General features: G+C 42.1%; 1 protein-coding gene across 1 annotated transcript; it reads right to left on the minus strand.

Annotated features, from left to right (window-relative positions):
* Window positions 1–2,462: 2,462 nt before the first annotated feature.
* On the minus strand, window positions 2,463–14,890 carry oaz2a (ornithine decarboxylase antizyme 2a). Its single transcript, XM_046394435.1, is given in 6 exon segments — window positions 2,463–5,034; window positions 5,866–5,951; window positions 6,393–6,565; window positions 7,771–7,851; window positions 7,853–7,919; window positions 14,657–14,890. Coding segments are annotated over 6 exon segments (648 nt in total). The 5' UTR covers window positions 14,767–14,890; the 3' UTR covers window positions 2,463–4,903.
* Between the last annotated feature and the right edge of the window lie 215 nt (window positions 14,891–15,105).

Consider the following 15,105-nt stretch of genomic DNA (forward strand, 5'->3'; position numbering starts at 1 on the left):
ATATCCTTTCCGGTGCTTTTATGATTTATGTGGATTTCTTGAAATCAATATGGGATTAGCGCTAAATGTGTGCGCTCAGTCGGCTCAAGGACAGCAGATGGTCTTAGTGTGTTCTACATGAATTGTGTAACGTGTGTTAGGAAGCAGCCGAACACGGTTACACAATGATAAATATGGTCATCTTAGTGTAAGTGAGGATGCTGGACGTTTATCTCAGTGTTTTCAGCTCATTCGGAGTCAGGAGGGCACCTTTCCAAGTTTCAGTTGATCACTATATGGCAATATCATGAATTTAAAGTGGCAATGACCAAACTTTTTGTTATAATGTTTTAAATGACAGTGAAGTGAAAGGGTTTGCTATCAAGTTGGCCGCGTCAACTACCTAAAGGTGATAACAGTCTGTGTTGTGTTCACAGTGTGTTCCTGCTGCCCCCAAGTGGCTGAAAAAAATCCAAGTTATTGCCATTTTAAAGACCTTGCAGCTTAAAGTGAAGCCGGTCTGCAGACTTTGATCGTCTCACATGCTTTATCAACAGACCGACTTGACCTCTTGGCATGGAATTGCTCAGATGTGAGCGACTGCAAGAGCAGCCTGGTTTAAAAGTCGATAAAAGCTCATGTGATATGATCAAAAGCTCCTGAATGGCTGCTGAACATTATGGTTATTTTGTAAACTGCTGTTTCTGACATCAAGCCAACTTGGAAGAAAAGTTCTGAGAAAAGCAAGGAAAACAGGAACATCTCTGACCTGCTGAAAAAGAAAGAGATTAGTTTGTCTTTAGTAGTTATGTCAGGACATGCTGTGAGATAATACAGAGCAGAAGGGGAGGAAAGCAGGTTTTCATTGGAGCATGTTACATCTCATGTGCTCTTGGAGCTTCTGTGAGGTCTGCAGCAGCTAAATCTCTTATGGGGGGGGATTAGCTATTGACGGGCTGGTTTTAACTGCTAAAACGGATACTGGAAACCGAGATGCGAGGACATACATAGGCCTTTTCAGAGAAAATGCTGTGCTGTGAGTGCAGCTCGCGTGTTAACCGCTTATCAGCCTCAATCTGAGGTAAGTTTATGTAAAGTCAACACAAGATTAAGGCCAGCAGGGGACTATGCCTCTCTTGTCTTTCAGCCCAGGAGATTAGTGACACAGCTTGAATGCCTGACTTCAGATTTTTAGTGCACTGCAGTGACATGATGGCATGATGTAAGCAGAAGCACCCAAGACCCAAAGCAGCAGGGAACTCTGTGACAGGCTGTGGCACCGAGCCGTGGTGGTCAAATAGCAACACTGATGCACGGAATTTTCCCCAGATTGTCCTAATGTGTGGAGGTTTATTTGTTGCTTGTGATGTGTTGTCTCCGCCACAGATGGACCTGCAACGAGAGATAAGAGACGTCAGCGCAGCCCTATAAGTGCAAAACACAGTAACACTGGACCAAACACCAAAAAACAGAACAACATTTTGTGAAGCACATTCATAAATCAAGAAACAGCAAAACCGGAAGCACAGGAGATCATGAAAGTGTTTTCTTTGGCCATGAGATGCTCCACTGAGCTGTTTTTGTCAGCGGGCCATCATGTTGTTTGTGTTGTTGAGCATGTGGTTTCACATGATTCTGCAGAGGCACAGTGACGGCAGTGATGTGCAGAGCTGCAGTGCAGAACAGGACTGCCAGCAAGTAAACAACCGGTGTAAACAATGGATTTAAAATATTAAAATGTCAGTTTTGCAAATATTTGCAAGGAAATGTGTATTCAGCGTGTTTGTTAGACCTCAAGGACTCTGTAATCTACTCAGAGTGAATGTAAACTGTTTGTTTGCTATAGCGTGTTTTCTGTAAACTTGCCTTTTCTCTTCTGTTTGACATGTTTGGCACCTCGGGGCTTCTGTACTGCAGGCTGAAGCTCTGAACACGGACCTTCTGGCCTTTCTCCTTCAGGAGGAGACAACAAAGGTTTTAAAACTGGTTGCTGCTGTATTAAAGAGGCTGATATAGCACAGCTGAGTCCTTCCTGGCCCGGTCACTGAAAATAGATCTCTAGATCAACTGACTTGGGCGGTTGCAGTCTATGGCAAGAAGCCAGCGGTGAGCTGTAATGTGCTGTGAGCTGAGCTGGTGGAAGATTAACGCCTGAGTCAGCGACCGACTGAACCACAGCTTCACACGACAACTGTTTGTGAAAAAAAAACCCCACTTTCATTTCCTCAAATCGGCCCCCATAGTCACTCCACTTCAGCCTTTTTGTTACATGAGTGTTAATTTGGCTGCTATGAGGTCCTGCTTGCAGCTTATCTTATGTTCTACTTGAAGTACATGCATGTTTACTGTAGCACTTCTTACAGTTGCTGTGTAATTTAACCAAGCCACATGACAAGAGAACATGTGACAACTGTCCAAATGCATACATATCGTAAACCCCAAAGAAAACAAGCAAAAAACAAAAAACAAAACAAACAGGAAACTCCCATTTAGATAACAAGTTTTATTGTCTTTCCCTGCCCCCAAGACAAAAATTTCCAAAGTATACAAGTACGGATTGTCACTGAATGGTTGCTATGTCACCGAGAAGGAAAAAAAAATCCCTAAACTATCACAGTAAACATATGAGAAATATACATACATAAAAATAGACCTCTGAGAAAATTCATATATTGACATTTCCTAACAGCTTACAGTCAGGGCTCAATCAGTAGCAACGAAGACTCAAACGATCTGAACACATGCAGAAGAGGGGGAAAAAACCAAAAGCACCCACCCCATCCCAACACCAACGTGGAACAGACGACGATCGCGTTTCTCTGAGGTGTTAACAGGTAGTATGGCTGGCATGGGGAATGTAGGTTAATATTGCTTTACATACCAGGCTTAAATTAGCTGAATGTTCAAAGCTGACGGCACGTTTACACACAGAATGGATTCTTTGGCGTTTTGTTGACTAAAAACCACAAGACTACAAAAGAAAAAAAAAACTAATAATAATAATAAAATACAGCTAGACAGGATTCATCCTGTGCTTAGATTCTAATTGCATATACAGTAATCACCTGGAGCGCTCCTGTTGTACCCCTACAATGAGATCAGCATGGGTCTGAATCTGCGTGGGATTAAGTGTGGAAAACGGACACATTCCTTGATAAGACTGGAGAGTAAAAAAAACAAAAAAACATATTAACATTGCACTCTTCTCTTTTAGGCACAAAAAGCCTCACTTTAAAAGGAGCTTTCAACTGTTACAGGGCTCAAAGAAGCTTCTCCAGCCCCGGCTTGGGCCTCTCATTGATGACCGTTACTCAAGTCACAGGGTATTTCAGTGACCTTCGACAAACCCAGAAGGCCGCGGTTGAAGAAATCTACACAACAGTCAATATCCAACAAACAATATTCGGTTTGCTGCAAGATGAAAATGTTTCCCCAAGTAGTTTCTTTTTCCTGATGCACACGAGGTCGGTAGCTGGAAATTACATTCTGTCAAAATAAAAGGTGCCGTTATCAGCGATATCTGTCCACATCTCGTGTTATTTCATATCTTCATACAAAAATCGTCAGTTTCTCGGGTTGTACAGGCAGAGCGAGGGCTTAATCATTTCCAGCAACCTGCTTAAGAAATCTGTCCACAACTTATCCGGAACGATGTTAGAGATAAAGTCCATGAAGATTCTTGAAACAACTTTTGAACAAAATTAAGTGCTGGGTTTTTCAACAATCACCAGTTATTTATTTTTAACAGACGCTTGACTTGATTGTAACAATAAATGAGAAGCACAAACTGGGGCCTAAAGCTTCGCTAGATTCAAGAGCTTCTGTTTACATTTGACCATATCACACCAACAATTATTCAGCTTATGTTCTTTAAAATGACAAAAAAAAAAAGAAAAAAAAATTACAACAACTGTGTATGACGTGCAAAGTGAAACAACAGCGAGGTCGTGTCCTCCTCCCCAGCTGGTCAATACCTCACATGGTCAGCTCGACAGGCTCATTACTGCACAGGGGAGGAGGGTGTGTGTGTGTGTGTGTGTGTGTGTGTGTTTTCGTCTCGGCGAGCTGGCAGCTACACTGTTGTGACATTCAACATACAGGCTGCTTCTTAGCTTTGACACGTCTGGAGAGAGCGACAGGGTTCTTCCACATCTGTGGCTGGACTGTTCTGGGCAGATGAGAACTGACCTAAGAGCGCTGCGAGACGTGCTGGAATGATGCCTTAACGTGTGTCAGGAAGAAGTGTTAATGTTTACATGTGCTTTACTGTTAAATGCAACACATCAGGCTTTCACCCACCTATACTATATAAAAGCAAAACAACATTTTATTGACCATACCAAACCCGTAATTCCCTCTTTGTAGCCCTGCAAACACTGCTTGTATGGTACACAGCACACGCAGACAACCAAAGTCTTTTTCCTTATTTAAAAAAAAAAAAAAAAAAAAAGGTAGAAGCTGTCAGAGGAGAGATATGCTGAATTTTAATGCAACATCCCTCCCTTCCCCAAACCTTCTCCTGAATGCCAAACAGATGTTTGTCCTGTCGATGGCACCACAAACAAGTCATGTGGCCACGAGAAGCAGGAGAAATTAAAAAAATGAACGTGATGACTTGGTTCAAGCTACGTCACTCCCCGTTTCTCCAATCTGCAGTTAGGGAAGGGAGAGGGGGAGCTGGGGGTGTTTGTATCTCATGGAAATCCTACCACTTCCAAACTCCCCCTTAAATCACAGTTCTATTAAAAAAAGAAAAAGAAAGAAAAAGGCTGACACCTCCCAAGTCGGTGATGAAGGGTTTCTGAGGGGGAGGAGGGGTTTGTGTCAGAGTCGAAGCAGATTTGTTTGCTTGAGAAAGAAAACAGTTTGGGTGAGGGAGGGGAGTAAGGGTGGGAGAGGGAGGTGTTAGGAGATGGTGTGGCAGTCACTCCTCGTCTGAGCTGCTGCTGTCCAGAGAGTAAACCATGAAGGCCAGATCAGCCCGGGCCGGTACCACAGGGTTTCCTGGCTTCACCATCTCAAAGCCCATGTAGTGGAACGTCTTGATGATGGACACTGGGGAGGAAACGAGGACAGGGTCAAGAGTCGCTCGTGGAGTCGCCCGAAGGCTCACGTTCACGGCGTATGGATAATAATAGGAGAATAAGAAAAGTTAACATTATGAGTGAAAAATGAATTATGGATATGCTGACCTCGAACTCTAACTAGTCAGAAAGCTGAGATCCACAGCTGCTAATTCAGTGTTAAAAGGAGCCGCCAAACACTGTATGTTAGCTGGTTTTGCTAAACTGATTAACGACCAAGTTGTTAGTGATTTTAAAAAGGAACCATTTTATGTGAGCTTGTTCACAGGGATACATTTTTTTTTTTAAATTATGATTTATGTTCAAGTCTCTCTGTGTGTCACCAGGCAAATTTCTCTTTGGAGACAATTAAGTTACGGCTTTAGTTCAATCTGATGGTGGGCAGTTTTAGGGGGGATTAACGCTCCAGAATTTCCTGGTGAAGAACAGCTGGGAGCAGTGAGCTGTGAGCAGCTGACCCACCACGGTTTGTCAACCCCTGCACAACTTCCCCTCCAAGCAAAAATTAGTCGTTTTTAATATTTCACTCTGTGCACAGATTAGACAAACAAGACACAGCATGTTACTTAATGACACTTAAATGTGTTGTTGTACTTTTCAACTTTTGTTAAGCCATGATAACGGTGCTGCAGAGGCCTGCTCAGTCAGCGGGAGAAGTTTGGCAGAACTTGTTAATCCAGTCATGTACATATCAAGTTTAAAAAAAAAAAAAAAACTAAGAAAAAAAAAAATATTGACCAGGTACTCGGTTCATACCATCAAGTCAATGTAAAAATATAAAGAAAACATACTGAGCACTTACATCGATCCTCTCTGTCTTTATGGAACCACAGGAACACATAGTTAACTTTGAGCTTCTCCTCAGCAAACTCGAGCAAAGCAGTTAGCCTGAGGATGACACGAACAGAGCGTGAGCACAACATGATGAACAGGGGTGATGACGCACACTTATTCTTTTTTTTTTTGCGCTTTACATAAGCCCTGCAACTTTACATAATAATGCAAGGGCAGCTGCAAAGCTGGCTGCTCCAACAACTGGCTCTGTGCCCACAGCAGGCAAGGTTACCCTGTCAGGCATCGATTACAGCCAAACACAAAGACAGAGTGAATGAAAACAGAAACGTTTCTGTGTCCGTTTCAATCTAGGTCACACTGATAGCCTTAAAACGTGATAACAGCCTCATGTAGTAGTTAAAAAGGTACAACAGGTAGAGAGACAAACAAATGTTAGAGAGCAACTTTTCAGAGCTAAAGAGGTTGAGTATTTGATGCTCTGATCTTTGGTGGAGTATTTACTGAAGGTAAAGATTTCATTTTTCACAGTCTTACCCTTCCTTGCTCCCCTCCACCAGCGGCCCGGCAGGGATCTCCAGGAACAGGCTGTCTTGTGATAGAGCCGTATCCCAGGAGGCCGAGCGGCGCTCACTCAGCTGGTAGTGGAAGCGGAGACGTGGGGGGTTCCCACCCACCGGAGTGGCCTGTGTCACTGTTAACTTCTCATCCTGGATTATTACAGGTGGGACACACAAAAAGTATACATTTAGTTTATTGATTCAATTTTATTTATCAGAATTAATTGCCAGATTTATTTTAAAACTGGAGACAGCTTGGAGGACATGAGAGTCGAGAGGCAAACAGGCTCGATGTGTAATTTAACCATATAAAAGTTTAATTATGAATTAAAGTTTGCCATTTTGTCTCCTTCACAACTGATCACAGCTCAAAATACAGAAGTTTTACTGTTCTGCATCTTCAGAAAACAAATTTAACTGTTGATTTAATTGTCGTCTAGTGTGCTAAAAGGCCAAGTCACCCATCTTGGGAGTGTTTACATTCGAATCAAAAGCTGCCTTTTCATCTTGTTTTCTGACCTCAAGCAATAAAATATCTGTCTGAACAAAGCAGTTCTGAAGTGAAACCAGGAAGTGGCTGTGGTCGTCTGGGTGTCTTGAAAAACAGTATGAAGTTATCTTGTTACATACCATCTAATGTCAGACCAAACCCAAACATTACATTATGCTGAGGACAGACGAGGACATTAATATGACGGTTGTGACTGATCTGTCTGATCCTAAATCTCTAATCCCTGAGGCAGTCACATGTCTGAGGCACAACTTAACACACACACACACACACACACACAGCAGAAAGAACACAGCAGTTTGTGTGTTGATGTTTAAGTGCAAATAAAAATGTAACACTTATTTTATCTTTATTGTTCCGATATTCTGTCTGAATGCTACATTAATAAACTCATTACTTTACACTATAAAATTTGACCCTGCCAAGAGGAAAATAGGTGAATGGATGAATTGGTGTGTTATATCCACTGCAGGTGCAGATGATGAGTACAGGACGGATTAAAGGATTTTTAAGCTTTATATTAAAAAAAAAAAGGCAACTTTGCAAAATGAGGCTACAATTCATTAGCAAGGGGTTCCTGTGTTTAGAGTCAGAGGGGTCCCTGAGGGATGAACCACTTAACACAATTATTACCTAAAGTGCAACAGAGGAAAAGAGAAAAAAAAAGAGAAACACGTGCCAACCGTCATTACCCTTTAAAACGATTTGTCTCTTACAGAAATCGTCTTATCTCAAAATAAAAGCTTTAAAAAAAACAAAACAAAAAACAATCTGGTGCAAAGGGCCATCTCATCCAACTCTCTCTTAATAATGTCTGCTGCTGCGTTCAGCCGAGGATGGTCACCTTGTGTAGTAGCACGCCGAGAGAGTGATCCCTGACCGTCCCTCGCCCACCCGGGATCTTCACTTGTGGGTGAGGGGCATCAGGAGCACCACAGAGGCCCCGGAGACTGAGGGATGGAGCTGGGCAGCCGAGAGCCCGCTAACCAGGAACTGGAAGGAGAAAGATACTTCAGTTAGCGTTTCAACCTCATCTTCTGTCTGCTGCACTTATTTAGAATTGCTGACTGCAGCAATAACAGGGATTTGACTATTCATACCATCGTGGGAGGGCATGTTTTCTCACTTCTGTTTTATAAAGGAAACAGGCTTCTCGAGGTCCTAACTTTACAGCGACGAGCGTGAACGAAGAGCTGCACTCACTGTAATATTACTGCATCACCGGCAGCAAGCCTGCCAAAGTAAACTGCCTGGACACACAGTGTTGGCTGCGTCCAAAGTCGTTTCGGTCCACCCAATGCAGGTCTCTGAAGTGACCCGTCCAAGCCAACTTCCTCTTCACTTGAAATTCTAATCAAACTGTTGGCAAAGGAAACTGCTAGGACATAACAGGTTCAAGTCCCTCTTTCAGATACATCGGGATGTTTAAGTTTTTATCAAAGTGCCCTGTGGGGTTTTTTGGTTTTTTCACTGCTAACAGTGCTTCGTCAGTTGTCGTCAGTTGGCAGTGATAACACAACAACAAACACAGCACTCGGTCAAACAAAAGCAGGGAAACTGCAGATAAGGGAAGTAACATGGATTTTGTTTCTAAACAAGCTTTGCAAATGCTTACAGGAGGAAGGAACTGCGCTCAACATGTTTGTACCTTGAGGATCCACTTTTTTCTCCCAACTGAAACATACACAAAAACACGTGATGACTTAACCTGCTCTGAAACTAGCTCTCAGCACACAGCTCCATCTTACCTTCGTTAAGGACATTCCTGTAATTACCAACTCTGGAGCACCTGTAGCAACAGGCCCCACCTCTGCTGTATAGACTGCCAGAGGGAAACACATTTGTTGGTTCCCTATAGGTAAGTAATGATATCTATTCTAACCGAAACCTGGTAGAAACTCTTTCTGTTTATAGTCAGAACAAGCTACAACCTGACTGTAACTCACTGGCAAGACACCAATGACTCAGTGGTCCAGTTAGTCCGGTCTGGTTAGCTATTTATAGATTTAGGCTTCTCCCTCCAACCCAGTGACCACAATTCAAACAAATTAAAATCATCATGCATAAACAGAGAGCAAAGCCAACGAGCAAGCGAAATTTGTTCTGTCCAATGTAACTGAAAACTGACTGACCCACAGTACCATCACAGCCACTGGATCAGTACACACAGACACAATTAAAGCCTCTGATTTATAACAGCACTCAAAGAGTTCCTGCTGGGTGTTGCCTGCGGTGGAAAACATGTATCACAACAAGCACATGATCTGTAAACACGGCTCCAAATAGCTTGGGAGGCTTTCAGGAACACACATCTTCAACGTTTTGAATTACGGTCGCGTATCTCAGCGCACACATGATGGCAGCCGGCCGACGCTGCCAGATGGGCCTGGACATGAGGGCTGGAGCTTCTCATTTTGCCACACGTCGGCCTCGGCCTTGAGACATTCTTGGACCTTTACTGAAACCTGGCATGTTACACATTTCATGACTGAAGCTGTACCAGCTGGATGGACTTGTTTTTGAGTGAATGCTGATATTCGGGAGTCATGTGCCACACAGAAACACCAGCTAACTGCATCCCGTTTAGTGAGAAGGAGCAGCTGTGCCACACTTTCCCCTGCAGATCAGTCAGGTAACCTGGACGACCTGATCCGCATGGCTACAAACTAAGTGAGCAATGGAAAACAAAGCTCATTATGGCTGGCCTGCTCACTTCACAGAAGTAACTGCACTGCTCTTGCGCCCCATCTCATCCCCGCCTTGGTTCTTGCTATGCAGAAATAACATGAATTCATGCACTAAAGTGTACAATGACCTCCGTCCTACCGTCCCTGACCACGGTTTCGTCTTTAAATACACAGTATGTGTCATCTGTTAAGTTTCCATCTGCTACCCTTCTTGTAATTCTAGCAGCTGATAAAAGGAATATCAATCAGCATCTACAATGATACTTCATTAATTGTTTAAGACATTTTTTTAATATCTTCAAGTTTGTCAAATGTGACACTTTGTTGTTGATCTTGGTCTTACATAGAACTGTATTAAATATCTTTGCAGTTCAGACTTTTGCTTGGACAAAACAAGACATCCAATGGCGTAACCTCGAGCTCTAAGACATAACTGACATTTTCAGGGTTTTCCAGCTGACCAATCAACATGTTAGAAGTATTAAAAAAAAAAAAAAAAAAAGCATTTCACTACTAACTTACTGTAACGAGCAATATGCTAAAATATTTAAACTGCGGTCACAGCACACAGAAAATAGCCATATGCAGCAGGTACGATTTAAATTTTTTTTTTTTTTAAAAATCAGCTAAATCTACCCAAGTCTCCTCTAAAAACACTGCCACTGAGGAATGAGGTGAACATTGGCAGTACACCATTTGACTTTCTCTACATTTATTCTGCAGACCATACTTGGGCCAACAGGTAGGACGTGAAAGGAGGAAGAGGTAAGCATGCTTGCTTGCCAAGATGTCAAGACCTGCTTCTCTTTTTCCATCTTCCCTTTCAGCGACAGACAGAAGAGCCTGCCCTTGATGGAAATGCCAGCTTGTTTTGAAAGCCAACACTTTGGTCCTCTGACATTTCAGCCACACTCCCAAGCAGCCCTCCCTGCCCCTCCTGTCCCATGATGCCACTCCAGCTGGAGCAGCTTTTAACCCCCCCCAATAGGTCACAAGGTCACCCTAAAAACAGAATATAGGTTACTTTTTTACTTTTAAAAATAAAAAAAGAAGGTGGACTTGATGGGTGAAGCAGACTGTGCAGTGCAGTGAAGGCTGAACACACCCACAAGCCTGGGATGTATTAGTACACCGGTGAGAATTTAATCATCTCTGTGTTGCAGGCAGACGCAGAGATGCCAAGTGCGTCATCGTCCGATTCTCCCGGTAGGGATGAGGACGTGTACGTGTGTGTGTGTGTGTGTGTGTGTGTGCGCGCGCAAAAGAATCTTTTTTTTTTTTTTTTAAATTTCTAAGGATGAACGCTGCCATTGCCAGTTTGCTCTTCCTGAGCTGCGAGTTGTTTTGAGAACTCATTCAGGTGAATTGTTTCAGGAGATGAACAGCACAACTTGGCTTGCTTCTGAAACTTGGCCAACAGCCAAGAAACACACAGCTCAAACAAAACAGGAAGTGCTCTGGTAGGTTCTCCAAGAAGATTGCCTGCTATACACCATACCAAGCTCTAAAACTGTAATTACCAGCTTAGTAATGGAAAAAGACTCACAAACAAGTTTATTGGTCCCTAAAAAAAAATAAATAAATAAATTATTTGGACCAGACAAACTGCACCTTGCTGTCTGCAGGAAAATAAAGAGTCTCCAGACCTCCTCCGACCTCTGGATGTTTGGCAGAGCAGTGTGGCGGAAAAGATGTCGAGACAGAAACAGGAAAGGCACACGTGTTCTGAAACCCGAGTGTGGTTGGATGCATCCCTGTCAAAACCCACTGCTCCGACTCCTGCCCTGTGGCTGTGCACTGCTGGCCAGACGTACACTGAAGTCAGGCACTTGACACGATGCCAACAGTCGTTAATTAGAAAGACACAAAGTACAGCTTAGGATGATGGGCTGTCTTTTGTTTTGCAGGTATTATTCCTGCAGGTCACAAACCAAAAGTATGAGACAAACTCAGTTCCCCAATAACGGAGCGCCACAGATGAAGGATCACTAAAGCTCTTACAGTCCACACTGAGACAGACATGAATGGTTGTACCAATATTCACCACAATCCAGGAAAAGGCAGGTGGCAGTCCATCCTAATTAGCTGTTGAGTTATTCTAGTCTGGACCAAAGTGGTGGACTGACTGTTCTTAGAGCCACACAGCTGATGAAGGTTGACAGCCATCGAGGCTAAATGTACAGTGGAAAGTACAAGTAAACATACATCACAAAAATAAACGTATGACTGTAAAAAAAAAACAAACAAAAAAAAAAACACCGGCAATGACTTTTTTTTTTTTTTTTTTAAACATGTAAAGAATACCACTTTGGGAAAGTAGGATAATTATTACTTTATATAACTATTGTAAAGACAGATGTCTTATACAGATGTCTATTTACCTCATTTACTGTAAAAACAGTAAAAATAGAAGCTATAAACCTAACAAATTGTGCAAACAGGCAGCACTGACCTAAAGTACATGGCAATTTTACAAACATCTTTGCACAGACATGCACTTAAAAAACAAACAAACAAACAAAAACAACAACAACACAGGTTGACTGTAGTTTGTGCAATCTAACAGCTGCATAGTTCAACTCCACAGAGTCTTTGTCATTACAGGCAGTTTGGAAAGCCAAAAGCTCATCAAGCTGAGGGATGAGCCCCAACAGCAAAGCAAAGTGATGCAACATGCTTCACCAGCTTATTAACGCAGCACTTGAAGCTCGCTGTCTCTTGTCTGCTGTGAAAACATTAGCGTTGGCAACAACATCAACTTGTTTAATCTTAAAAAAAAAAAAAAAAAAAGGAGGTCCATGTCTGGCACTGAACTGTCTGTAGTGGCTTTTAGACATTGTGTGGTGCACCACAATTAACTGTCTTTCAAATGGATGACACCAACAAGGCTGCTTGGACTGAAAATAAAATGGTAAAGAAAAAAAAAAAAGAGCATCAGCTCCATGTATCAACAGGTAAACAGTCCCATCACACAGAAAAACAGTGTCTGCAGTGCGAGAGAAAATAATAATATCACATTTTTCACCACTTAATCACCTCCTTCATGTCTCCTAAATTAATTAGACCTAAAACAATAAAAAGAAAAAAATACATATAAGTTAACTGCGAAGGAAAACAGTCTTTCAAATTGCACCTGATACTTTTCCAGATATCAAGAGCCTCTTCAACTATTACGCTGGTGTGCGGGCACATTCATTTCAAGCTCCTTGGCAACTCACTTGTAGGTGCACGCTAAAGCCTCGCCTGCAGTCAGCCATAGTGGATGACGATGCCAATTCCAGATGCCAGTCGAAACCGGTCGACATAGATAATGTGTTGGTTACGGAAAGTGAAACAGCTCTCTGATCGAGAATCTTGACGAGATCAGCTTCTGCCGGTCAGCTAAGAAGGCCACTTGATTACATCTAGGTGGCTCAGGTTAGATAATCCAGCTGTTTCTGACTGAATGCACTCCCTGTACCAGCACACACACACACACACACAGCTTGAGAATTGAGCCAGTGGAGGAGAGGGGGGTTATGATGTAACCAGGCTGATGTAGGCCAGTTGATGCCTTCAGCTGACGGGGCCATAACAGTCAGAGAGCTAATATAGTCACTGCTCTGGCTCACAGCATCAATGAACCTCACCACCCTCTTCCCATTTCTCTCTGTCTCTCTGTCAGATGATAAACCCACTGAGGTCGTCAACAAAGCTTAGCCCTTCAATTTTGCCCAGAGAGAGAAAGAAAAAAAAAAAGACACAAACACACAGGCTAAAATTTATCCAAGCAACTGCTCATAAAATGCATCTTACCCTCACATAAGGAGGAGGAACGTCAGAGTACAAAATGCAATAACGTCACTAGAACTCCACTACCGGACTGCACTGCATACATTAGTAGTGTAATAAAATACTAATACACTTTAATACCACCACACTATGGTTTGTGATGTTCTCACAAGCATTCATGGTTTATTTTGCAATATACTGAATAGTAATCCCTGTATTGCAGTACAGTACAGAGTAATGAATGGGCCGAGCGGGTGTATTTAAGTTCATCAACAGCATCTCCATTACATACCGACAAGTTTATTTTTCCACATGTAAAATCAGTACGAAACCTGGTCACAATAATTTGATTACCAAAACAGGTTTACCATAAACATCCTGTTTGTGTCTGTAAAAGAATTAGTATCAGACCAGATATTATTATGAGATTTTTTTTTCCTCCCCATCTTTCAAGTATCAATGACGGTATAAAGACAAAAATCAAATTCTCCTCTGGGGGACTTTGCTAGATACACGACTCAAATGATCAATCAATTATAAAAACTGTGGCCAACTGATTACCTGTCAATCAACCAATCAATTAACCCAGTAATTATTTACGCTCTACCTGGAAGGATTGCATTTTCTCCAGGAGGACTTGAATTTCAATTCAGTTTCAGTTTCAATTCAGTTTATTTATATAGCGCCAATTCACAACAAAAGTTATCTCACGACACTTTCCCATTTGAGCAGGTCTAGACCAAACTCTTTAATTAATTTCTTTAGTACCCAAACTATTTCTTGCCAAGTAGCTACCTGAGACGTGGACGTTTCTTACGACTTGTTGCAATTTCACACTTTAAACAATTAATCAGTTAATCGATAAAACAATCTATAGTGAAAACAATGAAAACAACTGTAGGTTGCGGCTGTATTTCTTACAGTATTTTAACAGTTAAGAAACGATGATGCTCAGGAATCATAAAATAACTTTTACACTTATTTAAGCTACAAAATGTAATGGGGGAGTTTATATATTTAATTAAAAAGTGGTCTGGTTTAGCGCCTCCTGTCTGAACTCATCCGCAGCATCCAAATATGCATGTACAGACACAGTAGTCTGCTGAATTTCTTTCGCAGTTGTTTTCCTGCTATTGTGCGAGCCGTGTGAAAGGAGTGTATGTCAACAAGGTTTTACCTCATTTTAAAAACGGGCGAGCGTTAAGCTAATGACGACAACCGACAGCCGTTGACGCCTGCTTTGTGATGTTTCTAGAAGTACGTTCCTCCTACCTTTTCTCGGTGTTCAGCATGATCGCTTCGAGGAAACACGGCTCGTCGGGTCTTTTCTGACAACTAAAACAATTACTATTCAACAAAAACTCCGCAGAAGATTTCACCATCCGTAAATTAAAGACGAAACCTTCTAGCAGTTAAAATCACTAGCGCGACTATTCGTGCGAGGAACAAGTTCGCTTCCGGCACATCAGCCAGCAGCAGCGACTCTGCGGTGTAAAAGCCTCACGGTGGAGTATTTATAGCTGAAGCAAGGCATCATGGGTAATCCACATCAGGAAGTGAGACTTATTTTTTTAAACAAATATCAAGAAAGTAAACAAACTTAAATTAATCACATTACTGTAATATTCCAAAATGCATGGCTCTTTCTGTCACACGTCGATTTGATGTCGTTTTATTTAAACCCATCTGAAATGTATTTCAGAATACATTAATTCAATTTA

The sequence above is a fragment of the Scatophagus argus genome, chromosome 7 (genome assembly GCF_020382885.2).
Source record: "Scatophagus argus isolate fScaArg1 chromosome 7, fScaArg1.pri, whole genome shotgun sequence".
Taxonomy (NCBI): domain Eukaryota; kingdom Metazoa; phylum Chordata; class Actinopteri; family Scatophagidae; genus Scatophagus; species Scatophagus argus.